This window comes from Stegodyphus dumicola, chromosome 4 (genome assembly GCF_044657685.1).
Source record: "Stegodyphus dumicola isolate Sdum_Otavi_A_Nest chromosome 4, ASM4465768v1".
In the NCBI taxonomy this organism is placed as follows: domain Eukaryota; kingdom Metazoa; phylum Arthropoda; class Arachnida; order Araneae; family Eresidae; genus Stegodyphus; species Stegodyphus dumicola.
The window spans coordinates 218,476,142-218,503,927 of record NC_140771.1 but is presented as its reverse complement, the minus strand read 5'-3'; the positions used below and the strand labels follow the sequence as shown (position 1 = coordinate 218,503,927).

The following is a 27,786-nucleotide window of genomic DNA, read 5'->3' as shown; positions in this document are numbered from 1 at the left end:
TTCAACAAAAATATCCATTTTGACTGCTATCGAATGCAATTTAACGTTGTTTTTGCGCGATATCTGTACGTAAGGACAGAATAAAAGACTCGCTTCCTCAAAAAAAATTATAAAACTGCTTTAAAATGAATTCTGAAGAGAATTTTTTATAGCGTCTGTACAAACGTATGTACGTATCTCGCATAACTCAAAAATGAGTAGCCTCAGAACGTTGAAATTTTGTATAAAGGACTGCTATAACATGTAGATGTGCACCTCGTATTTTGGTTGCAATCGGCCACACCAAACATATATAAATATATTTATATATATATCCACTCGGCTCAGTTACCCAGCTCAGTCATCTGTTTCTTTACTCTTATATGTTTGTAAATTGTACATTTTTTGCTTTAAAAATGATTGAATTATGTTGTTTTTGTCTTCCGGTTAAGGTTTTTATGCCTTTAGTAAATCTGTATGCAATATTTTTAGAATTATCAACAATTTTAAAGTTGTAAGCCTTTTTTTTTAATGGCGGCCATTGATTGTTTACATTTGAAACAGCAGACTAGTGGATTTGTTGCCAATCTAGAGAAACTTAGCTTCTCAACAACAAAGATAATGCCTTCATTTATTATTGCCAATTAAATCATGCTTAATCCGTTCTGGAATTTTTTCGAGGAAATAAGTGTAAGATTCCTCGAAAATCTTAAACACTTATTTCCTCGAATAATTTTGCGTAATTTTTAATGTAGATATTTTGAGTTTTTATGTATTTTTGCCTTCTCGCAAAGTGAGAACTGAATTAATTGAATGAGAAATACTTAATCGTGTGTGAAAAACTGTTTCTTTTTTGTTTTATTTCCTTAATTTCTTTTATACATCTTTCTAGCTTTATTATAGTATTTGAATAGAACATGCGGCAACGATTAGATAATTCTGTTCTTTAAATAATATAAATTTTGTGCATTATGAGTTATAATATGAACGAAATATAATTATGTTAAGTGAATCTAGCGCCAGAGTAATCTAATAAACAAATACTAGAGTGAATTTTAAAGAATGCATTTATTCTATTGTGGTTTATGCGCTGTTGGCGAAGTAGATTTAATTCAATCCAATAAGTTTAAATGAAATGCAAGAAAAAATGCATATAATTTAATATACTGTACAATGAAATCATGTGGTGTACAAATCAGATTTTTTATATTCACTATACTATTTATATTTGAGATGTAAACTGATGAAAGTATTTAAATGATTTGCTCTACATATCTTACTGTAAAAATTCTTACTGCTTGGAATTACAAAATAGGTTCCAACTTTTTGCTTAATTTTTTTGCTTTTCTAGTATGTTTATTCAAAAAATTTATATAAACTGTTAACATACAAAAATACTAATTTGGTAACTGAAAACAATGGTAAATACCAAAATGTTTAATTTAATTATTCTTTGTTCTGAGCTGTGGATGACAATGATTCATAATCCAATTTCAAATGGAGTCCAAAGTTTTAAACTTTTATTTTGGAAAACAGATATTATTTTTGCATAATTAAAATTGCAGATTTTAAGACACTAACAATACAATCTTTAGGACATTATATGGCTTATTAAGATCTAGTTTTATGATTTAAATTCTGTGAACTGTTTTGCTTGAATATGGTTGGACACTACTGTAACTTAAAACTTTCAGTTCATTTTAGGTACAGTTTCTCAGTTTACATTCAAGCTTGCAAGTGTTACATTGTGTTGCTTTTGCAAATGAAAATGTCAGAAAGGAAATGAGTATACATTAAGATGGCAAATTAGATGCCTTAACCCTCTGATAAGCCAGATTATATTTAAACGGCATAGAATATTTTTTGTAATGTCTTTAAGAAAGTATATTTGTAACTGCACCTTGAATCCTATCAAAGAAATTAAGGAAATATGTTAAATCCAGGTATATAATATCAGATGGATTTTGACATTAAAATCAGGAAGATTTTGGGTTTCTTAAAAAAAAAAAAAAAAAAAAAAAAAAAAAAAAAACTTTAGCCGGCTGGAGGTTTACAGAGTCTACCAAATGAGAAAGTAGCAAAATTGCCATGAATTTAAATGCTGGACAAAGTACTAGATTAAGGCAAAAAAAGAATCTGAAATAGACTTTTCGGGTGTGAAAAGAGAATGTGCAGACAATTTATAGAAAAGAATGAAAGATATCGAATACAAGAAAAAAACCTATTTTGCCAGAGGAAATTCTCAAATTCTATGAGAAATTTCTAGGAAAGCATGGAAAAGTTCCTAGTGGTTGGATCGACAGTATACTAAGAGTTACAATCTTAGTATACTGCAATGCAATAGGCAGCCATAAGCTTAAACTAAAACTAGCACTTGGAAAATCTCTGGGCATTTAAAAATGTTAAAATGTGCACCAATGCAGTTGATACACTAATGAATGGAAGCAATTTTAAGAACTGGTTTTATCAGGAGTTTGCTCCCTGGGTAGAGAAATCATTAAACCAAAAAGAACTGGTTTTATCAAGAGTTTGCTCCCTGGGTAGAGAAATCATGAAACCAAAATATCTACATGAAAAAACACTTCTCATTTTCAACACTATTTCATTCCATCCAGATGTGGGAGGTTATGAGACTAAGATATTCCCACCTAATAAAGTTTATTTTTTCCCACCTAATGTGACTTTATCAGCCAACAGGACCACAGCATTTTGGAAGCTCTAAGGAGAGAGACAGAGGTGAACTTCTTTCATCTCTTGCTTTTCTCGTGGATAAAGAGTGTGACAAGCTTGATAAATTATTGAAAGTAGACATTTTTGATGTAGTGTGGATGATTATCTATACCTTGGAGTGAAATTGAGTGTACAAGCCTCATTCAATTTACTGTACCATTTAGAAAATGAGTTGAACAAAGCAGAGGAGACAGAAAATTATGAATTAGTAGATGGTATGTATGCAAAAATACAACTACCTCAATAAAAGTTACCAGATTTTGAGAAACTGTCAAACTCTAGAAATTATGCACATAAAGTTTTTTTTTACTTTAACAAACATCATCCTTTTCACATATATTCAAATTCTTTGAATTTATTCTTAAAGCTACCACCATGAAATTTTGACCACAACAAAAGAAACAAAGAGCCACAAGTACGTTTATTGACTTCTTTAAGTAAATACCTAATTAAAACATAAAATAAGCATGCAATACATAGGTATGTATTCATTAAATACTGTTTTGTAATACAGTCAAAAGTCGTTAATCCGGACGCCCATAATCCGGACATCAAAGCTACAAACTTTCCGTGCATGCGTCAACGCATTAATGAGATGATGCATGCGCGTAATACCTTTATGCATGCGCATATGCGTGTACGCATGCGCATAATACGTTTATGCATGCGCATTTAATGTATAATGGATGGTATAAGCTAAGCTAAAATTATCTAATTATCTATTTCAGTTAATGTTGCAGATTGTGTTGTTCCTTAATTTTCGAATTGGATCCGGCTTATTAATTTTTGCAGACTGTTAGAGCAATTTTATAAAAGTAAGCTTGAACTTTCGATTATGTCAAAAAGAATTTCCGATTCTGGAGCTGCCAAAGGATATCTACAAAGCGAAAGCACGTTTCGATGTCCATCAAACAAAAAGTGGAACTGCTGCAAAAAATGGATAAAGGCATATTCTTTGTTTCTCTAACCATTCCAAAATCTGTTTATCAATTTCATGCTGCTCTGCGGGGAAGGAGAATGTCGCGGCGCGCAATGAACTGAAAGTTGATCTGTCAGCACTATCCGTATCTTCAGGGCAAATGTTTTTATTTTATTCGGCTTATAATTCATTACTAGTATTTCATCTCGATGTGCTCTGTCTTTGATATGATTTAAATCAAATTCATTATAAATATCACGAATACGCATCAAATAGTTTTCTGGTTGCAATTTTCTAATTTCGACTATGCGTAATGTATGCTGTACACATGCGCGCGTTGAAAGATATATTTAATAAAGTAAACAAATAAATATTAAGCTTTTTTTTGTAAATTTTGATACCATTTAGATCATAATTGTTCTTACCATCTTACCAGATTTAAACTGATTATCTATAATCCGGAAAAATCGATAATCCGGATTCGCCGAAGTCCCGAAAAGTCCAGATTAAAGACTTTTGACTGTACTAACTTTTTTACTTTAGTAAACAATCACCTTGAAAAGCCCCAAGCAAGGTGGCTGTGTACAAGTATCATGAAACACTGAAGAAAATTCTAATCTGCATAGAAGTTACTGATGATGATGCTGAAGAATGGACGAGGAAGGAAGAAAAATGTAACTTTTAGGACATGGTGAAATAGTTACATTAGTGATAACAGAACAAGAATAAAAATTAAAACAATTCACAAGATAATGAAAAGTTAAAGAGATATTCGCAGTGAAGGATTAAAAGGAATGCTCTGCTCCTTAAAGGGCAAGGTACATCTGTTGCAAGCATTTTGTTTTTCCATCACCTATGTGATAACTATCTCTCATACTTAGTCTTCATGAGTAATGATGACAGTCTAACCACAGCATTTCTTTTTCAATGAAGAACTAATAGTGATTTTTTTATTTTTGCACTTAAGATTTTTTTTTTTTTTTTTTAACATTTTAATGATTATTTTAGTGTATGTTGTATTTTCTATGTCCTGTATTGTTCTAGAACTTTTACTACAGTAAAATATTGCGTTGTGAATAGCCTGCCCTTTTCCTGTAAAACTCAAAATGTTAGGTAATTCTCTGGTTACAGAGTTACCTAACATTTCGAGTTACACCTCAGCACACAACAAATCGAGTTTGTGAGACTTTACGGTAATTATTAATACATATATTCATACTGTTTTAAAGCTGTTAGCCCCTCTTTTCAGAAATGGTATACTCTGCGGCTCACCTCCTCCATTTTTCAAATGTAAAATTAATAAAAACAAAGGGAAAATATGCAGGTAAACTTTTTACTTGTTAAAAAAAAAAAAAAATATTGCTAAAATTTAATTTGTAGTCTTTATCAAGGATCAAGTTCATCTGCATATATACAGAACAAAATTACAAGAAAAAAAAATTCATGCACAGATTCATATTCCATTTCAAATTCTATCATTTAGACCTACACAAAATGTTTGTGTATCTTTTTTTTTTCCATGATAACGCTATGATCTAACATTTCTTTCATCCATTTTTTTTTTTTTTTTTTTCCAGACAACATACAATTTAATACTTTCATATAATTCTTCATTGCACATGTTAAGTCATTACCTAATTTTTAGTCAGACATTTTTTGGGAGGGCTTATCTTATACAAGAATACAATATCAGCTTTCATAAAGACAAAAACAGATAAATTTTTATCCCTGCAAATCATGATATAAAAAGGAAAAGAAGTATTAACTATAAAAATTAAGAATACATATATGCAGTTTATGTTACTTTAAAGACAATATAAAATTTATAAAAACTAATTCAATTTTTAAGTGGGTGAACTAAATGTAAACTTACATTCATCAAGAGGAGGAGGAACATGGCCTTGAACCCATGCAGTATGATCATCAATAATGTTAATTGTCATATTTGGATGCCAATGAGATATTATTTCCAGTGGAGATTCCTCTGCTTTCTACATAAATAATGATTCAATATCTTAGTTATTTATAAACAATATTTTATGCTATGAAACAAAATGCCCTGAAAAATACCCATGGAAAGCAGTTTACTAAAAATACATATTCATTAAAATAGAGCAAATAAAAATTGAAATTTAAAAAACTTTATTCTTAATAATGAAATGAAAAAACAGTAACATTATGGACTAAAAATGTATTGTACACATGCAGAACATTAAGAGAGATTAATAAAAATCACTGATTTTTTATAGCTACTTACAGATTAGTACAGAATAAAGTGTTCTGTAGCAGAAATAAATAGATCTAGATCGAAACCATAATTATAATTTAACAACTGAATTATCAATTCGTCAAAATGCTGAAATGCATACTTGCCAACATTGAAATCTAAAAATCCGGTAGGTTTCCACATGCTGCACAGAGAAACCATTTTAAAGGAAATCCAAATGTACTAAAAATTCACTTTATAATGCATGATCTAAGTTACTGAATTATTAATAATAAGTTTCTGATTGCAAAATATATGAATATTTAATTAGATATTCTAAATTTTATGTTTTTATGCTAATTTCAATTTTTAGCAAAAGAATGCTTACAAATATATACTGAGAAAACCCTAAGTAGGAAGGAAAGTTTTTATTTATCCTTTAACCCTTTCAAGATTAAAAATGAAATCTGCCTTTATCCCGCTAGTCTTGAAAGAGTTAAGTACTTTTAAGCGATGAAAATAAAATGAATAATATGCATAGCATTTGTGTGAATAAAATTTGTAATGTACTATATATTGAAGTTGCCTACTGCAAGATTTTACAAAATGGTTAGTACCAAATTTACCTCTAAGGCTGCATTCAGATGGCAGCATAAAGGGCATAGAGGCACAGTCATAAGGTCGTAAAATACAGGAGTTCTGTTCACACCTGCGAGACGGCGGTCTAAGCTGTGGCCGAGAGAAGCTAAATTTGCACATGCCTGCATGTGTCTATACCTTTCGTGTGTTGTTTTCCAGCTCGATTTATTTCCCACGTTTACTCAGCTTGTTTTCGCTATTTTGTGTCCTGGCTTTTTCAGTTTACTACAAAGTTTTACTAGCTCAATAGAATGCTCTTTTGTCTGCCCTTCTTATTAGCCAAGAGACAACAAAAGAAGGTAAGAAAAGAACGAAATGGTCTAGCGATATTTTTTTGGAAAGACCAATACTTGGTTGGCACATATTTCTGTGCAAAGCAGTATGGAATATTTTTGCATTGCACTGTAGCATTCTCTATACTATAAACATGTGCATGCATATTTATATATGTTACGGTGAATCTGGAGAATGTCAACATTCACACAGTCTCTTGGTGTATGTCCGAAATATTTTCCAAATAATCTTATTTCTGACTTACACCGGTCAATGTCAACATTCACCATGTACTAATGGTGAATGTTGAACATATAACAATATTATATTTTCTTCTCCGTAATTCAGTCGCGAATAAACGCACATGAGACTTGAAATAAGAACTTAACATGAGAACCTAAAACACACAATACATTCAAAATGAGAAAGGAGAATAATAGCAGTTAAAAACTTACTTAATTATACAGTATGTCCTAAATGAGAAAATAAAAGTAATAAAAAACTTACTAAATTATGTGATTCAAATCTTATTTATTGCAACAACTTAAACTATTATGGCACTTTATGACCTCTCTTTTCGACTTTTAAAAGAGCATATCTGTGATTGTCAACATACACCGGTGAGGGTCAGCATATACAAGAATGTAGTGAAATATTCGATCTTTCACCGATGTATTTGGTGAATGTTGATATTCTTCGGTGAAAGCCGACATTCTCCAATTTCGGTCTTTCATGGTAACATATATATAAAACCTTCTTCAATTTTTATACGTAATTTCTCTTAGGAGAAATATGATATTCTAAATACGCCTAATTAAAAAAAATCTTGGCAATAAATGACAGCCTATATATAATATTTTTCCATTTTTCAAGTGTAAAAGCAGTTAAGCGGAAAAAAGTACTTTTCCATACAATTTTTTTTTTTTTTTTTTTTTTTAATTATCAATCAAAAGGAACATGTTTCTGTGCTTTAGCACTTCTTACTCACTGTTACTGTCGTTTGCTACAGTAGCTGGCTGCACTACCAGTATCAATTACCACTAGTACTAGTATCCCACAACTGGTCACCATAATCAGCAACCACAACTAAACTTGTACAATACTATGAAACGTTCACCCAACAATGTATTTTATGCTCAATCATTAAATACATTTTGCTGTGTTGCCAGCTGTTTGTATGCATCTATTTCTAATCATTTGCATGTATAAGCCGTACCCCTGAATTTCATATGCTTTTTCTGAAAAAAGGGGGGGGGGTTACATTCGACAGAATACAGTAGAAAGTAAACAATAACTTTCATGAATTTTTGTGGATAATTCTGCAAACTGGTATATTTATATCACATGAGTAATTCAAATTAAACTCTGCTCTGCTTTGAGATGTCATAGATGTAAGTTTCATCCTTGTCTGTTGTCAGAAGTAAGTACTTTTAATGATTTTCATTTGCTGACAGATTATGACAATTCTTCACTCACTGACAGACATGCATATTAAAGCACCAAGAAGAGTTTAATTTCAACATATGCTGTCATTTTTGTTTACGACCAATATCTCAAAAGTAATTTCACAATGACAAATTTTAGGTACCCAAGTTTTCAAATACAACAAAATTATAAACATTCATACCTAATCCAGGAATTTCTACCAGAGAAATAGCATGAATTTAATGATCAAAATTCCATTCAAATTATATTAATAAAGAGTGGATAATAATAATAAATACTATTCATTATGAATTATGTGTGCTATTCAGTTTCATTAAAAGTAAATTCCTTTCACGGAGAATGTAATTAAAAAACAGAACAGAACATTATCAAGAGACGAAACTGTCTAGACTGCTGTTTTAAGGATATTTCACTGCATTTTTTGCTTCTTGGACTTCATAAGAGCATTTTCTCAAAGGATTATTTTTTATTACTTATACAAAGATGACACCATTGAATTGACTATTGTGACTATTCGTAAATAAATGAAAACAATTTTTTTCTTTTTTTTAAAAGTAATATTTTTACTGTGAAAAAAAAAAACACACACACACAGAATCTTGATGTTTTAGTAAAATTAATTCATGAAGTAATTATTAGTATTAGTAAAATTAATTCGCGTGATTTGATGTTTTAGTAAAATTAATTCATAAAGTTTGTTTGGAAAGAAAATCAGCATTTGAAGCAAAGAGCAATACAATATTTCCAACTTTTTCAATAACTTTGTTCTTAAATACAAAAATAATTAAACAGGAAGAAAATGATAGTAATAATTTATACAAAAATAATAAACAGAAAGAAAGTAATAATCATAATTTACACAGAAAAAATAAAATTTTGCAAGCATGCATTTTTCAAAGAAGTTTCATAATAAAATGAAAAATAATGGATGGGATCAATCATCTACAGGATCATACACAGCGTGCATGATCCTGAGCTTAACTTTCGCTTTACAAGTTTCATCCATATTTCTCAATTTATTGTGCAAACTCATTAAAAAATGCATGTCATCATTGTAGATTTGTTGCAAGATCAACTCATTATTTCATTTGGATACGATTACAACTCATTCGGATACAATGTGCTCCATATAAAAAAAAGTCGGCTTCGATGTGACACCGAAATCGTCTGCAGAAAGCTGCTTCATTTTAGCTTCGCTCTGATTGGTCAACACTTATTCCAAACTTGGCATAAAGCTGAAAACTTAGAACCTTAAGCCATTAGCTCTAAACCAGATTTTGTGACGTATCACAGACTGTTTGGCTTGGCAATGGAGCTCGGCTTTAGCCACTTATGCCCTTTATGCCTCCATCTGAAAGCAGCCTAAGTTACAAAGGCTCTAGAAAGAAGGATTCACAAAAATTTATTCTAAAAGCTCTTGAAGTAATGACTGTTAATAACTGAGCAAAGTTTTTTCAAATTGAGGAAATAAGAACATAATAACTGATACTTTCTGAGTTTGAAATAACATTATACAGTTTTAAATACATTCATAAAGTTGTTCCTTGCATATTCATTTTGTTGAATGCTGTTAAGAAAGATTGCATAATGTGATCCTTCAGCCAAGCATTTTAAATTAATTATTTTATTACTATTTTAAATTATTTAAATTTACTACTTAAATCTTTGTGGTTATTTACAGCTAGTTACCATTTAGTGACTGAATAACAAATCTGTCTAGTAGCAAAAATAGCTAGATCAAAATTCCAGTTATGAGTAAATACTAAAACTATCAATTCATTCAACATAATAGATTTTCCTCTCCTTAGAAATATCATTTGTTGGCGCATTTTATGCCAACAAATCTCGCCTCCTATGACTAAGGCAAGCAGAGTTAGAAAAGAAATTTAACCGGTCTGGCGTGAGTAATTACTGTATACCGAAGCTCACAATTAAATTGTATTTTGCTTTACTGCAAATATTTGTATATAATGTTTTTCTTAATAAAATAATTTATTAAAAAGAAGCAGTGAAGATGGTCCATCGATCTTTAAGAGAACATAGAACATAAATTTATTCATTTGGCTCCCATCGTGCTCCGAACTTACTTCACAGATATGGATATACTAATGAAAAGCAAAGCATCTCTAAAGGAGACTAGACTAGATTTGAAACCTTTGTGGAAAATGCAAGTAATGACGTGAGCTTAAACTAAAATATATTTAAACTCATCAAAAGAAAGTTGATGAGCTATGAAGTGCTTGGTACATCAAGGATGATGATCTTGCAAAAACTGGCGATGAATTATATCAGTGTGATGATTGTCTGGAAAAACTGGAGGTAAAAATTGAAATTCTCATTAATTCTTACAATAAGTTAAATTCTACAAAAATAATAAATGTTTACTGAAAGTAATTTTAATGAAAATTTTCAAATCAAAACTAAAATTCCACCATTAGTTTTGCCTGAATTTTCAGGAAAATATGAAGAATTTAGTTCATTTAAAACTCAATTTGATGACTTAATTACAAGTAATGTTCAGCTAAGTCATTCCCAGAAATTTTATTATCTGAGATTTTGCCTTACTAATGATGCTAAGCATTTAGCAAGTAATTTTGACAATTTTGAATCTTAGTACAATGCTTTGGAATCTTGCTATAATGATGAATGCCAATTGTTGACATTCAAGTACAGAATATTTTAAATTTTGAAAAGATTCAATCCGAAAGCTTCTAAAGATATTAGAAGTATTATTGATTGTATACAAAAGAATTTATGTGCTTTGAAAGTATTAATATGGACAGAAGCTACGTAATGTTTTTCTAATAAATATTCTTCTTCAAAAACTAGATAAAGAATTTGAAAAAATTTCAAATTATCACAGAAATCGAAAGTTGTTCCAACATTTGAGGAGTTTAGTTTTAGAGAGCATTATTTTTATCTATGAATAGAAATATTACACTGGAAGCAAGATTAATATAAACAGGAATTCTACTCCTTCCCATAAATCAAAAATTCTTTTGAAAAATAAAAACTGTGTTGTTTGAAAAAGCTTGCATCATATTTTCCTTTGCGATATATTCTTAAAATTAAGTGTTTATGAAATATTAACATTAATTCATTCACAATAGCTCTGTGAATTATGTCTAGAGCAAAATTGTATGAAAAGACAGTGGCTCTCAAAATTTAAATGCACTTTAAAACACAAATTAATAAGTATGGATAATGAAGGTCATTCCAAGACTCCTTGTGGCTTGTTAAATCATTAATTAATGTTAAATCATTGTTACCAACATCGTTACCGCATAGGCAAAACAAGAGTAAGCTCGAGAAAAGGTGACTCAGAAATCGTTGAGTGTTTTAAGTAACAAGAGTAAACAAAAAAAATGTCCTCTTCTCTACTGCAGAGATTTATGTCTGTGATGCCAATAATCTAAGAATAAAAATTCATGCTATTTTAGACAGCGCAGCTAATATCAGCCTTCTTACAGATAAAATAAGTGATGATGCTTAGGAATAAAAAGGGAGAAAATTAAAATGCCTGTTACAGGTCTTAATGGATCAATTCAAAATATTAAATGGAAAATGAATACATTTATTTCACATGAAGACTGCAATTTCAATGCACCAGTTGAATCCTTAATAGTAAATAAGATAACAAGACTATAACTCCATGTAGTACGCTAGATATTTCAAAATAGAAATTCCACAATTTTTAAATTTAGCTGATAAATCATTTCATGAAGTCTCACAGGTACATGGCCCTTATAAGTGCTGATTTATTTTTTAAGGTTTTGAAAAAAAAAAAAAATATTTATCAAATAAATGATGATTTATTGTTCAAATTAATTGCTTCACTTGGACTTTGAAGCAAAAATTAATTAATTAAAATTAATTAATTAATTAGGACAAATTAATTGCTTCACTTGGAAAGCTGAGATAAAATCGGTGAAGTACCATCTTAAATGTACGACTGGCAATTTTCATTTCACTTACGAAGAATTCGAAACGCTTGTCATTTAAATAGAAGGAATATTAAAATTATTCGCGACCACTTACTCCTCTTGCTAGTGATTCAGAAAGTTTTGAAGTTCTGATGCCAGGTCATTTCTTGAATACTTTACAAGCTAGATCAAAATGGTTGGTTGAAAAAAATGACCTAAAGATTGGTCAAATGGGTTTGATTAAAGAAGATTTTCTGCCAATTAATAATTGGATTTTAGAGCGAATAACATCATTGTACCACGGTTCTGATAGAAAAATCCGTGTTGTGAAAGTTCATACCAAAACACAGGACTTTTAAAAGGAAAATTAATAAAACAGTATTGCATACTGAAATTTAGTATTGTGTATTATGTTACTCAATTACTATTAATTATGCATTAAAAATTTTATTGTCAATAATTTTGTATCCTTGTTTACAAGTTTCGATGTTTTTGTTTACTTATTTTTAGTTTTCTATACATATTTCATATTTGTTTACATGAATAATTGAAACTTTAATATTAGTATTTTATAACTAGACTTATGTCAAGTTCTTGCATGCGAACATGGCAAGGTCGGCAGGATGTCGGCGCATTTTTACACCAACGAATCGCCTCCTACGATTGAGGCAAGCAGAGTTTAAAAAAAATCTAACCAGTCTGACGCGAGCAATTACTGTAAACCGAAGCTCAAAATTAAATTGTATTTTGCTTCACTGTAAATATTTGTATATGATGTTTTTCTTAATAAAATAATTTTAAAATGGAGCAGCGAAACTGGTCCATTGATAAAAATAGTCTTTAAAAGAAACACAAATTTATTCACCATCATTAATTGTTAAATCATTGTTACCATCATCATTGTTAAATTTGTGCTGTATATATAAGTAGTTAAGTTAAAAGACCTTTATATTACATAAAAAATCATTTCCTCAAGTAATATCAGCTGACATAAGCTAAGAGTATAATTTAATTAATTTTTAGGCCTAAATTAATAAACCTTTATAATACATATAGAATCATTTTCATATGCAATTTCAGGATTTCATATGATGCTGAATGAATATATTTTTAAACACAAGATTATCAGAAACACATTACTTTTACAGCTTCTGGACTTGCAGATGTCTCTCCAGTTAATAAATTATGAGTTCGTTGATAACGGAGTTTTTTGTATTTATTCATTCCTGTAAACAAAATAAAAATGAAGTTTTAAAATGCACAAAATGGACTTCTTCCTACAAATATTGTAGTACTTCTTCTAGCCTAATAACAAATAGATTAAAAAGTATGCATTACATAAATTAATTTATAAACACAAAATTCTAATGCCATTTTCTCTCCAGAAATTTAATAAGATAAAATAAAAGTTTAAAATGTAGGGGATGAATTGAAGAACCCAAATTATAATTATTAAATGTGGATTAACTCTACAAATAATTTGTTCCCCCTATAACATGTGTTCCAACATCTGATTTCATATAAAAGTTCAAATGAAAATATACTTGCCATAATTTTCTAAAAGCAACTGTGAACAATTTAAAACAATTCTTCCTTCTTTTTAATCAAGATGCTGACATATTTTAGGATGCAATTAAAGTGTTTGTTCACAGGATCACGTCTTCTTTTGAGCATTATTTTAGGGAGAAGCCACTAAACAATAGCTTCTATTTCAAGGACCCCACAACTCAGGAACAGCCAGCTAATGTATTGTCGAACATATTTTCATACAGAATGATTAAGTTTTACTGTAATATGTGGTATGAAACTCATTTGATAAAACAGTTCTTCATATTTTAATAGCTTTACAAAATGAATTTTACACCATTTAAATTCACTCAAAATACAATGCAATATTTTCATAATCAACTAATAATTTTTTTTCAATGTAAAAATAACACACAGCTTCCTTAAAAACATTTAGTTTATTATTTTTATGTTCTATAATTAAAGAAAAATTTAAACAAGCAAATAAAGTTAAAAAATATGGCAAATTTTATTTGGCTGAAATGAAGAACAAATAATTCTGATAAGTGAAATTCTACTACACTTACACTGCCAACCAGAAATAGACATAAACATACCTGAATAATTTAAAATCTAGACTAAGGTTAAAAATTTAGAATATTACAATTATAGTGCTTAAAAATATAGCTGTTAGAATCAAGATATCAAAAAAGGGGGGAGGAGGGAATGAAACACATACTTTTGCTCTTGCATACCGCATCTCTACGGGAATACTTCTTCTTATCACGAGGATTAGGAGATCTTCCATGCTTTGTAATACAGGTATGTAACCATATGCTGCAATTCCTCTGCATATTCTAAAAATAAATTAAACATTTCAATAAATACAACATAAGCTAAAATGGATTACAATTCTAACTTTTTCCTTTTACTCTTCAAAATTATCTCAGTAATTAAACTAAATTTGAGTTAACAAACCAAACAATGATTGTTGGAGCTATTAAGGGAGCAAGAATCAGTGTAATAGTTGATTGAAAGAATTGCAAGAAGGATTGAAAATGGGATTGTCAAGCAGAACTGAAAGATTTTTATGTACGTGAAATAACTGTAAAAAATCTAAACTTCTAATAATTTGAATGCCTGATTTTCTGACCAACAGAGGATACATATGTGTCTTTTTACCTAACAATTGGCTTATGGTCCTTAGTAAGAAATTTTAAGGCTTTCTTAGTTTGTTAAAATTTTGTGCTAAAAATGCACGAGGCATACATTGGGGTAAAAAAAAACATATATATCCTCTGTTGCCCAACACTGTTAGTCAGTAAATCAAATTTCCCATTTTTTCAGCAGCTAAACTTATTTAAAAACATCTTGTGTAGACACCAGATGACTTCCTTGTATGGCCCATTAAATAATACACATTTTTTTCTGCATTTCATTTAAACTTAATTCCTTGAATTTTATTAGAGATGTATTTATCATTCAATTAATTCAGTTCTCACTTTGCCAAAAAACAAAAATACATAAAAGCTCAAAATATGTTCATTAAAAAATGTAAAATACTGAAAAACATAAAACACCAAATACAGTTTATATATATATATACGAGGAGTTTTTATAGAAAAACAAACAATGCAGCCAGCAGGCAAGAAAGCATATTTTTCAGGACACAAAACTAAAAGTTTACTTTTGGTCTCATTCAGCAAAAAGGCATTGGAGCTGCAAAAACTGACTTAATTTACTATTCTACCAAGTTTCAAATGTAAATAAAACATTTGGTGCCTGATGTGGACACCAGATGACTTCCTTGTACGGCCTATTAAATTATACACATTTTTTTCTGCATTTCATCTTAACTTATTTCCTTGAATTTTATTATACAGTACAAAGTCCGTAATCCGGACTCGTCGGGACTTCAGCGATTCCGGATTATAGATCAGCAATTTAGATCTGGTAAGATGGCATGCAGAAATTATACAATTAAAAATATAAAACTGTAATTTATGAAATAAAGAGCAATTATGATCTAAAGGATATCAAAATTTACAAAAGAAAAAAGGCTTAATATTTATTTGTTTACTTTATTAAACATTTCTTTCAATTAAGACACAATAACACGCCAAATAAATACTAATTCAGAAGACAAACAACAAAAATCAGCGTTATATTTACAAAATTTCCACAGGACTAGTTTCGATGGTTTTACCGAACCACCATCCTCAGCTGCAAAACCGCCAATTTTCTTTCAATGCAAGTTGTTTAAGTTGCTTCTTCTTCTTCTTTTTTTTTTTTTTTTTTTTTTTTGCTAATACTTTCTCTTTAATTCTACAAACAGACGTAATTTCATGCTCAGTTCCCCTGTTCAAGTCCTGTATTGCTGTGTCGAGAATACCGACTAACTTGTCAATGGAAATTTTTCGTTTTCAATAACCTCTCTGTCATTTTCTTCACTATTGGAAGCGGTACATCGAAACATGCTTTTGCTTTGTGATCCTTTGGCAGCTCCAGAATTGGAAACTCTTTTTGACATAATCGAAAGTTCAAGCTTAATTTTTATAAGATTGCTCTAACAATCTGCAAAAAATAATAAGCCGGATCCAATTAGAAGATTAAGGAACAGAGCAATCTGCAAAATTAACTGAAATGCCTTAGAATCAGTAAAGATAATTTTAGCCTAGCTTATACCGTCCATTACACAGTAAACGCGCATGCGTAAAGCACACCAAAAAAAGGTTTGTGGCTTTGAGGTCCGGATTATAGATCATTCCGGATAATGGACGTCCGGATTACGGACTTTGTACTGTAGATATATTTCTCATTCAATTAATTGAATTCTCACTTCGCAGCTAAATAAAAATATGTAAAAGCTCAAAACATCTTCATTAAAAACTGTAAAATACAGAAAAACATAAAACACCAAATATAGTTGAAAACCAATTTTTACAATTAAAAATTGAGTTTCTATAGAAAAACAAACAATTCAGCCAGCGGGCAAGAAGGCAAATTTTTTTGGTGCACAAAACCAAAAGTTTACTTTTGGTCCCATTTGGCAAAAAGACATTAAATGTGCAGAAACTGACTTGATTCACTATTCTACCGAGTTTCTAATGTAAACAAAATGGCAGTTTGTGAGGCTCAACTCGTGGCTTTACTTCATACAAGCAAGTAAAAACATCTTCTATTGGCAAATTAGTTTTTCTAGAGGTGTTTCACATTCATAAAAATCTTTCAATCAGCTTTTAAGGAATTAATTCATAACTATTTTTCATTTTTCATCAATAGATGGTGCCAGTAGATTGACTTATTGTTATTCTCTGAGGAGAGGTTTTTCTTTCGTCATTTCCATTTCTGCAGTTGAAGAAGGTTTTATGTTTAAACCTTTGGGAACTAGTCCTCAAATTTACAAATATTACGCTGATTCTTATTGCCTTAACACCTAGAATAATAAGTAAACTAGATTTGCAACAATTAGAAACTACTTTCTAATTTATTACTTAAGCACACTTGCATTTGATTATTAACTAAAACAAACAAATTAACATACCTTAGTAGCAGTGATTTCAGTTTCTAAAGTGTATGTTCCATCACCATTAGGGCCACCATACCAATCTCCATATATGATATTTGGTTGATACCATATTAAAGATTCTTCTTTAAATGATAACCTTTTATCTTCAGTTAGATACACATATAAATCCTGCAATGATAAATTCATTGAGTTTTGCTGCTGTATCCTTCCCCACAAAGAGTGAAATATATGCTATAATTTTCCAAACAAATCATGCTAATAATTAAACCTTCCAAAGTTACCTGTTGCATAAAATTATCACAGTATGTTGCACAATATACATATGTATATATATATATGCATACATATGTATATACACACATATATATATGTGTGCGTAAGAAAAATAAAGAATATGTAAAATATTAAATTAGCAACGTACATTTCCGTTCTCAATTTAAAAAATAGTAACCTCTGTTTGCACTGCGTCATTTCGAGTTTGATGATGTCAATGGAACTAAAACTCAGACAGCCAATAGTAATTTCACAGCAATATTAACTATCCAATCAAAATGCATTGAAAACCAAAACTAACTCAGTCTGAATTAAGATTTCACCCTGAACATAATGTACTTGCTTTCAACGCTTTGACCTAGCTGGACTACTGACTGTCTGCTCTTACTGCAAATTTATCTAAAATGTAAGTTTTTTTTTTTGGAATAAACACATTTAATGTGCCAACTTGTTTGTGGCCACAAAATGTTAACTGAAATAAAAAATGAAGATTTAATCTGCCTTCACCTTGAATTTCCTATTCATTTATGGATCAACACTTCTACATCATCAAAATTTCTGCTAATTTTTTAAGTTTGTTTTTATTACATATATACATATGTATATGATATAATGAAAAAAGAGAAAACTATTTAATTGAAGTTTCACTTACATTGTACTCATGTTCAATTAAAATTTGCATTTTTCTAAAAAGTTATTCTTCAGTCTTTTTCGAGACACCCCTTTTTTAAGTTGTTATACAGAACTGTGTCGCTTTTAGTTACTTTAATAGAGACTAATACATTGAATTTGTATTTTTCACATTTTTTACATAGTAAAACTTTTTCATGTGCTCACAAGCTTTTTCTATTAGTATATCATATTTTTAAAGCAAACATTTTTATAACTTGTTTTTGTAAAAATATTTCACAATTCATATTTTTGTGTTAGAAAGCTAAGACAAATAGGGAAAAGAGACAATTCAATAAGACTCTTAATTCTGCTAATTCGTTGACTAATTGTTTAAGTACTACGCTTCCGAGTCTCAGTGAATTAGTCGGAACGAAATTTGTCTTGGCAGTATGGAGTTTCAAAACACTTTTCCATTGATGAGTTCTGTTATGAAACTCCAAACAAGGGAGATTAATCTTTGCAAATTTACTTTCTTAATTTTTAATTTCTACATTCAGATCAATGTCTTAATATCTTAAATTTTTACTTTGCTGTTTTTCATGTATTACAATACTTGGAAGAATTCATGTCTTCTTGCTGATGAGTTGGATCACACCTTACTTTTAAACTTTATTATGTATATGATATATAAAAATTTGTTTAAAATTAAAAAAAAAAAAAAAAATATGGTAAGAAGGACTTTTAAATATAGAAACTCGAGTAACTGCTGCTCAGGTTCACATCAAATAATTAATGTAAATTATAACAAAGCAAGCTATTTAATGAATATGAAAACTTAGCCAGAAATATTAAAAATTATCAAAACGAAAAATGTAAATTTAGTGTATGTCAAGTAAAACGTGAATAGCCTTTGGCAGAGTTTGACAAGTAATATTTAATAATCTAAATCTAAATAAAAAAAATAAAATATAATAGTACATACAACATTGATAAAGCCATTATATCATTGACAGACTCAAACTTTATCAAGAGGTGGTAGAATTTGACACTGATACCACTACTTCATTTGGTATACTGGATATGCTTTTTTTGGGAGGGTGGGAGGTCTCAAGTTAACAGAGGTCTCGAAATGAATTATTTAAAAAATTATTTGCACCTCTGATAATTAAAGATGCCACCCTTACACATTCAGCATGCCAGAACAAAAATAAATACAAATGAAATCAACATCCAAAGAAAAAAATTAATGTATAAAAAATTCCAGTAAGTTTGGAGGGGGACGCTTAAATGGCAAAAAAGAAACTTTTACCATGAAAACTAAATACAATGGCAAAAAATGGTAATTTATATAATCTTTAATTAATTAAACATTGTTTAACTACAATTTGCATCTATTTACAAAAAGATGTACGTAAATATTAGCTATTATTAATCTTGCCAAGTAAGTTTCAGACACAAAAGAAAAACCATAAACTATTAAAACATAATTAAGTCATTAAATAAACTCTGGTAAAAGCTATAAAAAATGAAATGAAATTAGAACATAGTGACAGTTCTTCCTGCCTTTTTTTGGCTACAAAAGTGACTTTTCAGAGGCATAAAATGGTCAGTTTAGTCAAAGTAAAAGACAGATGTTAGAAAACTGATATTATAAATTTACACTAAATTACAAAATTTACAAATTTGTTTTACATACTATAAATCTTTCCTACCCATCTGCCTCATTTTTCCAGATAGGTAATAGGTTCAATTATGTAATAAAACATTCATAGTTCGTAGATGAAACTAACTTTCTTAAATTGTGTTTTAAAAATTAAGAACTTGATTAATAGTCAAAGAGTAATATAATTTCTTGTTGCTGTTGCTCAACTTCTGTGCAGATATTTTTAACTTAAATGTTGCTAATGTTCTAATTAATAAGCTTAACTGAAGGAACGTTGAAATACCTTCTCTTGTCAAAAAGTCTTACCTCATGGTGATTATAAATGCTAAGATCTAGATAATCAACAATCATTTGATCTGAGTTGGTCTTATCAATTTTAAGACATTGCCAGATTAAGTGAGTATAAAATTGTTAAAAGTGGCGATATCATCAGTATATGTGTAGGGGAAAGAAAACTTTTGTATGTCTTTAATTAAAAGGGAACAAAGAAACATGCACTCTTCTGCAAATAAGTAAAAGTTACATATTTGTGCAGAATAATTCATCCACATAGGAATGCCACCTATTTGAAGATAAATAGTATTCTGAAATTTGATATATTATAAAGGCATTTTGATACATTTATTTTATATTTGGATGTTGATTTCTTTGTATTTACTTTTGCTTTGGCAGGCTGAATATGTAGAGGTGGCATCTTTAGTTTTCATAGATATAAATAATTTTAAAAGTAGTTAATATTGATACCTCTGCTAATTTGAGATGAACAGAAATATATCCAGTATGCCAGATAAAGTAATGGCATTGGTGTCAGATTCATGGTAGTGAAACCTCTTGATAAAGTTTTGAGTCTGAAAGGGATAAAGCGGCTTTATCACTTTTGTATTTATTATAGTTATTACTTATTCATTAGTGTTTATTACGTATTATTTATTCATTAGTGTTCTTTTTTTTCAGCTATATAAAATACAATTCAAAAATCATAAAATTAGTTACCATAACAGTTCCATTCTGGAATAGATTTTGAGATACTTTCTGAGGCACTCCCGTATTTTGAGTGTTAGTCGCTTGCTGAGCTCGTCGGAAAAAGCTGGTAATGAAGTAAATTATGACAGCTCTTAATATAATACCCTTGAGGATAGACCAAAAGGAATGCTGGGCAGGCTGTGGTTGTTGTGCTGCTTGCTGAGATGGTTGTTGTTGTTCATTATTCTGGGGGAGGGGAGAAAATAGTAATTCTATTAAAGACAGAAATAATCTAAAAACATAATTTTTTAAAATGTTTTATAAATTTCTTCGATACTTTCCAATTACCTGCCCCCCTTCCAAAAAGTCTGCAACTAATTTTTCACAAACCTAAGATAACAAAACACTGCAGCCATTTTCAAAAATGAAGATACACTAAGAATTACATAAAACAGCAACCAGTTAACGAAATTAAAAATGTACGGAACATCCATAACAAAACACTTGCCCTTTTTTTTTAACCACTGCTTTCCCCACATACGCAGCAATTTGTTTTAACTAAACACTGTCAGTTTTACTTGCTTACACAACACCAGTGAAACAAACTTGGCATTGCGCATGCTGTTGTTTTCTGACGTATGCAACAATTCGTTTTCACTTAAAAAAAAAAACAGAGAATTGCATAAATTTGAAAATGATGCACAAATTTTGATCCATAAAATTCAACCAATTATAAAGTACAGCTTCATGGAATACAAAATTTTGCATACTCTACTGTAAGGTAAAATGCCATATTTTGTGAAGAAATGCGACACTTTCTTTTCCATCAGTCAGTAGACTGCACAATCCCATTAAAATTCCTTACAAAAGGGGGGAAATGCACTCAATTGGTGGAGGGAAATGACCACTAAATTTGAAAATAAAAATATTAACTTCAGTGGAAACTGGCATGCATACACCTGGATTGACACCTAAATATATTTTACTGAAATCGTGGGTTGCTTATTTTGGTAACATAGCACATTGCCTCACGAATGCTTTTCAGGGAAGGAGAATAATCTGAAAGTACCATTTCTTATCTTAATAACTGCTTCTAAAAGCATGTACTTTTTTTTTACCAATAAGAATAATTTTAGAAAGGGAAGCATGATTTCTTTGAACAGAAAATTATTACGAAACTTATTTTGAGCTTAAATAAAATGTTTCTACATTTCCTGATTTAATTTAATGCAAGTCTCTAATCAGCAAATCTTTCTCTCCTCAGTACAAATTGAGTATGTCTTAGAAAGAACTTCCTTTACAATTTCTTAAATCTTACTATATTGCACTATAGCAAGTTCTCTTCCCAAAAACTTGAGATTATTTTTTTGAAGTAACAAGATCAAATGTTAGGGGAAAAATACATACTTCACAGAAAAAAATATCCTAAATGGATGAGAAAAATTTTCATTTTTCAAAAGAGTCACAGTGCTTCCTCGTTAAAATAGTGGAGAATCTAAAATTGAATTAAAGTTATACTAAAATTATAAAATTTCAGTACTTTTCGATTACCCACACTCATCATCCACAGCAAGTACGAACTCTTACCAACTTTGGAGAGCATTTGTTAACTTCTTGGTGACCAATTTTTGCCAAACTAATATGTAAAAGGCAACAGCTATTTTCATAATGGCTTTTTCAAAACAGCTATTTCTAAGAATTCCATAAAGAAGCAATCAATGAATAAAGTTTGGAAAGCAAGAAGCATGGGTAATAAAATAAAATTAACTTAATCCGTTCAGTACGGGCGTGTCATACATGCATCAGCAGCAAACGTTATCTCATGGCTGAGTGTGTCATATTTGAATCGCCATTTAGTTCACTCTATGGCCGGGCATACCATATTTGACTTTTTAGATAGAACATTTAATTAGTATTTCTTATTGCCGCTAGATGTAGCTGTATGTCTGTTATGGTAAAATATATTGAAAGTTGTTTACCTTCATTCCTATGGTGTTGAGCAATGTAATGTCTCTTTAACTGTGTCACTTGATATAAACAAATGCACGTGTTCTCCCTGCATTCAGGTTCTTTTTATTTTTATTTTTGCAATATAGTGGGGTAGACGTTCTATCATTAGAAATTTTTTTCATTACTCTTAGATTTTCCCCTTTTTTTTAATTATTTTTAAATTCTTCATCCTTTTTTTTTTTTTTTTTTTTTTTTTTACTCTTAGATTTTTCGGGCTTTGAGATGAATATTTTTTACTGTCAGCGAAACGTATTTTTTTAAAATGGCAAACGAAAGCAGTATCTAAACATAGAATATACACAAATGCTAATTCGTTAATGTTGAGTAATGTAATGGCTCTTACTGGGTCATTTTATGTAAACAAATGAACATGTTCTCATGCTCTAGAATACTTTTAATTTAATTTATTAATTTTTCTTATTTTTATTTTATTTTTTGGTACTATTCGTTTTCGAGCGCCATAAAAAAATTATAGCGAAAATGTACGCGCAAAATCTAGAAAACGCACCCATTTAACAGCGCGCCAAATCTAGCGTGCGCGCTGATTTCAGATTGCGTTAGTTTATATAGTTCTATATTTCTTAAGACACCAATGAAATACTAGTTTAATTTTTAAATCCTTTTTTGATATCCTATGGATTAACAATTTGGGAATTGCCCATGACGAAAACTCGGCAATAGAATTTTGGGTAAAGTGCAGAATCGCCCACTGCTTGACACGTTTTTAAGAATTGCACATACTCGGTATCCATGTGCACATCGACCCATTTTCACTTAAAAAAAACCCCTAAAATTGCACAAAATTGGCACTGCGTACACCCTCGACTTTATCTATGTACACATCGACCTATTTTCACTTAAAAAGTAAAAGAAAATTGACAAAAATCCAATTGTTTTTACCCTTGTAAAAAGCGGCAAACAAATAAGTGAGCCATTCTGCACTTTACCGAGAATATTTTCAAAGAAAAGGCCTCATTCATTATAGAAAATTACGTTTGAACAACCAACAAGATGAAATTATGCTTTAGCGATAAGACGGTAGCGAAAGAGCGATGCAGGCATCCATTCCAGTTATGTTTATCAATTTTTATATAAATTATAATAATGATCTGAAATAGTTATTTATTCTTATGCTTCATTCAGTCATGTTTAGCCTTTCTCATATAAATTATAATAAAAAAGTATTATATGAAATTAACCTTTCATTTAAATTAAAACATCAATCTTAAATAGTTATTTACTATTACACTTCCTTTCTTGCCGCAATTATTTTTGGCAGCATTGGCATCAACAATAGTTTGGCGATTTTTTACAGACCTCAAAACCGAATAGTATCTATTTTTTTTATCCGTTATAGTGGAGTAGATGTTCTTTCATTAGAGACTCTTTTATTACTCTTTGAGTTTTCCGGCATTGAGACAAATATTTTGTATCGCTTAGCGAAAGGTCTTTTTTTTTAATGGCAAAACGAAAGCACTATCTGACTGTAGGACACATACAAATACTAAATGAGTCAAATTTGCTGAGTAAAATAGCAGCAGATATTATATTCTTGCGACATATGCAGTGTTGGACTTTGCGTACACCCATGTTTCAAAGAATATCATACACTATCTCATTTTGAAATATTGCTTACTTTTCGTTGTTTGCTCGTTGAATTTTTTGAAAAACAGTTTTAATATTTTCTTAATTTTAAATTTGTGCTGCGTTAAATAAAATCTGCGATTGTTTGGATATTTTTCCATATATATTTATTTGTGGGATAAGAGGAAAATTATAGTATTCTACAATGAGTATTTTATAAAATTTTTAAGGAAAATATAATAATAAAGCTTTAAAATTAATTCTTACAATTACCTGAATATTCTTCTCATAATGTACACAAAATTAGATGAAAAATTTATAAGAATTTTTTCTCAACGTTACGCTTAGCATCGCGAATTGCCCGTCCCCACGAGACGATGCATTCGGTTAACGCGCCGCCCCAAGACAACGCTTCAGTAAGAGATGCCCGTTGTGAATGGGTTAAACATATATTTTTTGGAAACCCGTAATCTTTTCCCATTTTTTCGTTTTCCCCCATATATACATCAATTTTCTATTGCTTTAAAAAAAAAAAAATCAGAGAAATCAGGATCTGGACAACTCTGGCATTGCACACTATCCAAAACAGATATGTGTTTTGCACATACCCGATTTTGGCGACATTGTTGGTTGCTACGTAACTATTTTGAAAACATACTGGTTTGCTTCATTAATAATTTTCTGCAGCCTTTCAGTAAGTCTACAAATAAACAGAAGTGTTCAATTTCTTTTCATTAAATTTTATTAATTTCTTTGCTCAAGTTGTCTTCAGTTATATCTTAAAAACTACTACAATTTTAAATTGTCATTAGTTTTTTTTTAAAAACACGGGAGATTATGAAAAATAAGCATTACCCTCGGTGGGACTTGAACCATGGAATTCTTGAATACGCATTGAATATGCTTCCAATTACACCATGAAGGCATGCAAAAAGAAGGGAGAAAATACCTCATAAAGGTCATTAGGCTTTTTTGAACAGCACACGTGAAAACTGTGCAATGCCCTCGCCGGGACTTGAAACTGGACCTCTTGAATATGCATCGTTGTATGCTTTTTATATAGTACATTAACTTAAATTCATCTCACTTAAAATTTACCTACTTGACTTAACTCACCTCATACCAGTTTGGCATAATAATTCTTACTTGAGTAAAAGATGAAATACCTTTGCATTTATTAATTATTGTTAATTAATTGGACGTTGATTTGTTCCCCTTAAAAAGTAAACCAATTTTCAATCAATAACAATAATTACTTGGTTAATTGATTACTTTTTCATTTTTTAAAAGTTTCTATTTTCAATTTTTCATGATTCATATTTCATGTTTCATTTTAACAAAATTTTCAATATTCATTTTTAAATACTTATAAGTTATTTCATTCAACTAATATTCTACTTCCTTTCTCAAAGGAGATAATACACTAAATAATAAATTAGTAAATAAATAATTACTTTATCACTTTGCAGCTTTTGTGCAAGTATTAGGCAATTTATTGCAATTAATTAATATATTTACTTCAATCTTATACACCACAAAGTCTTTAATGCGAACATCCATAATCCGGACCTCAAATCTACAAACTTTCTGTGCATGCATAGCGTTTACGCTTGCGCATAATACCTTTATGCATACGCGTTTAATGTATAACGGACGGTATAAGCTAGGCTAAAATTATCTATTTCTGTTAATGTTGCAGATTGTGTTGTTCTTTAATCTTCTAACTGGATCCAGCTTATTATTTTTTGCAGACTGTTAGAGCAATTTTATAAAAAGTAAGCTTGAACTTTCAATTATGTCAAAAAAAGTTTCCGATTCTGGAACTGCCAAAGGATCTACAAAGCGAAAGCATGTTTCGATGTCCATCAAACAAAAAGTAGATTTGCTGCAAAAAATGGATAAAGGCATGAAGAAAGTGACAGAGAGGTTAAGAAAGTGTCAGAAAACGAAAAAATTTCGATTGACAAGTTAGTCGGTATTCTCGGCACAGTAATTACAGGACTTGAACAGCAGAACTTTGTAACTGAACAAGAAATTATGTCTATTTATAGAATTAAAGAGGAAGTATTAGCATATAAAACGAAGCAACAACAACTTACATTGAAAGAAATGTTTAATAAAGTAAACAAATATTAACCTTTTTTTTTTGTAAATTTGATACCCTTTAGATCATAAATACTTCATTCATAAGTCATGATTTCATATTTGGAATTTTATAATTTCTGCGTGCCATCTTACCAGATTTAAATTGATGATCTATAATCCGGAAAAAGAGCTAATCCGGAATCGCCGAATTCCCGACGAGTCCGGATTAAAGACTTTGTACTGTATTAGTGCTATTGTAGTATTATACAAAGCAGAATGTTTTACATTATTCTGCTATAAAAAATCAGCTGGACAAAAATGCTCTGCGAAAGCTATATAACCAGTTTATTTGACTATAAGTTATTTGCATACAGCATATAACATGCGTTATATACAGGGTGTTTACAAAGTCTCGGACCCATTTTGAAGTTTAGTAACTCATAAAATAATGAAGATATAAACAAACTTATGTCATTTATTGATGGAATAACTTATATATTTTCCTTTTCAGGTTTGAATATCTTTACTTTTGTAAATATTGTCTGCGCGTGTGGTTAATTTCAGATAATTTCGTTTTCCAGTCTATATATTTTTACTTTTCTAAATATCGTCTGCTTATTAATTGCATTTTTCTCTCTTTTGTTTTTGGCATCTTTCTGGCATTGTTAATCGCTATCATGTGCGCATATGGGGATCTGAAAACCCTCATGAATACCGTGAGGCACAAAGGGATTCCCCAAAAATTAATGTGTGGTGTGGACTAATGCAAGACCGAATCATTTGGCCTTTCTTTTTTACACAAAAGACGGTCTCATCAGTCATATACTTAGACATGGTGGAAAACTTCGTAATTCCACAACTAGAACAGCTTCAGCCACATCTTTTTGCAACAAGATGGTGCACAACCTCATTGGGGTACCAATAATGTATGCTTTACGCATGCGCACATTAAAAGAAACGTTTAATAAAGTAAACAAATAAATATTAAGCTTTTTTTTTTTTTGTAAATTTTGATAGATTAGATCATAACTGCTCTTTATTTCATAAATTACGGTTTCATATTTTTAATTTTATAATTTCTGCACGCCCGGAAAAACCCCTAATCCGGAATCGCTGAAGTCCCGACGAGTTCGGATTAAAGACTTTGTACTGTATATGTGTTTAGTGAAATTATGCATGAAATTGTAGTATCTTCTGTATAATATAAAATGGAGTGATTGAAAAAGCTTACAGAGGCAAGTCTACTTAAACATTGAAACAAATGGCTATCTTACTAAATTGGCAAAAATATCATCATAATGGGAACGGTTTTGACGATTAATTTTTGGCACCAAATCTGGTGATAAATTGCCAAACGTCATTAAACTTGGAGAACATCTGGTGCCATTTTGTCCAATCACTTTACAATTGTAACTGTATTCCTGTAATTGATTCCTATATGTAACT

The 27,786-nt window shown here is 30.1% G+C and overlaps 1 protein-coding gene across 2 annotated transcripts in view; it reads right to left on the bottom strand.

The window, feature by feature from the left end:
* The window catches only part of LOC118196088 (putative lipid scramblase CLPTM1), a 126,793-nt gene that overhangs the window by 36,106 nt on the left and 62,901 nt on the right, over positions 1–27,786 (bottom strand). For both annotated transcript variants that reach the window (XM_085815991.1, XM_085815990.1), the window contains exons 2-6: positions 20,692–20,907; positions 17,166–17,318; positions 14,361–14,478; positions 13,256–13,341; positions 5,502–5,619 (exon numbers count right to left, since the gene is read on the bottom strand). In XM_085815991.1, the coding sequence (XP_085672117.1) occupies positions 5,502–5,619; positions 13,256–13,341; positions 14,361–14,478; positions 17,166–17,318; positions 20,692–20,907 (691 nt within the window). The remainder of the gene's footprint in view (positions 1–5,501; positions 5,620–13,255; positions 13,342–14,360; positions 14,479–17,165; positions 17,319–20,691; positions 20,908–27,786) is intronic.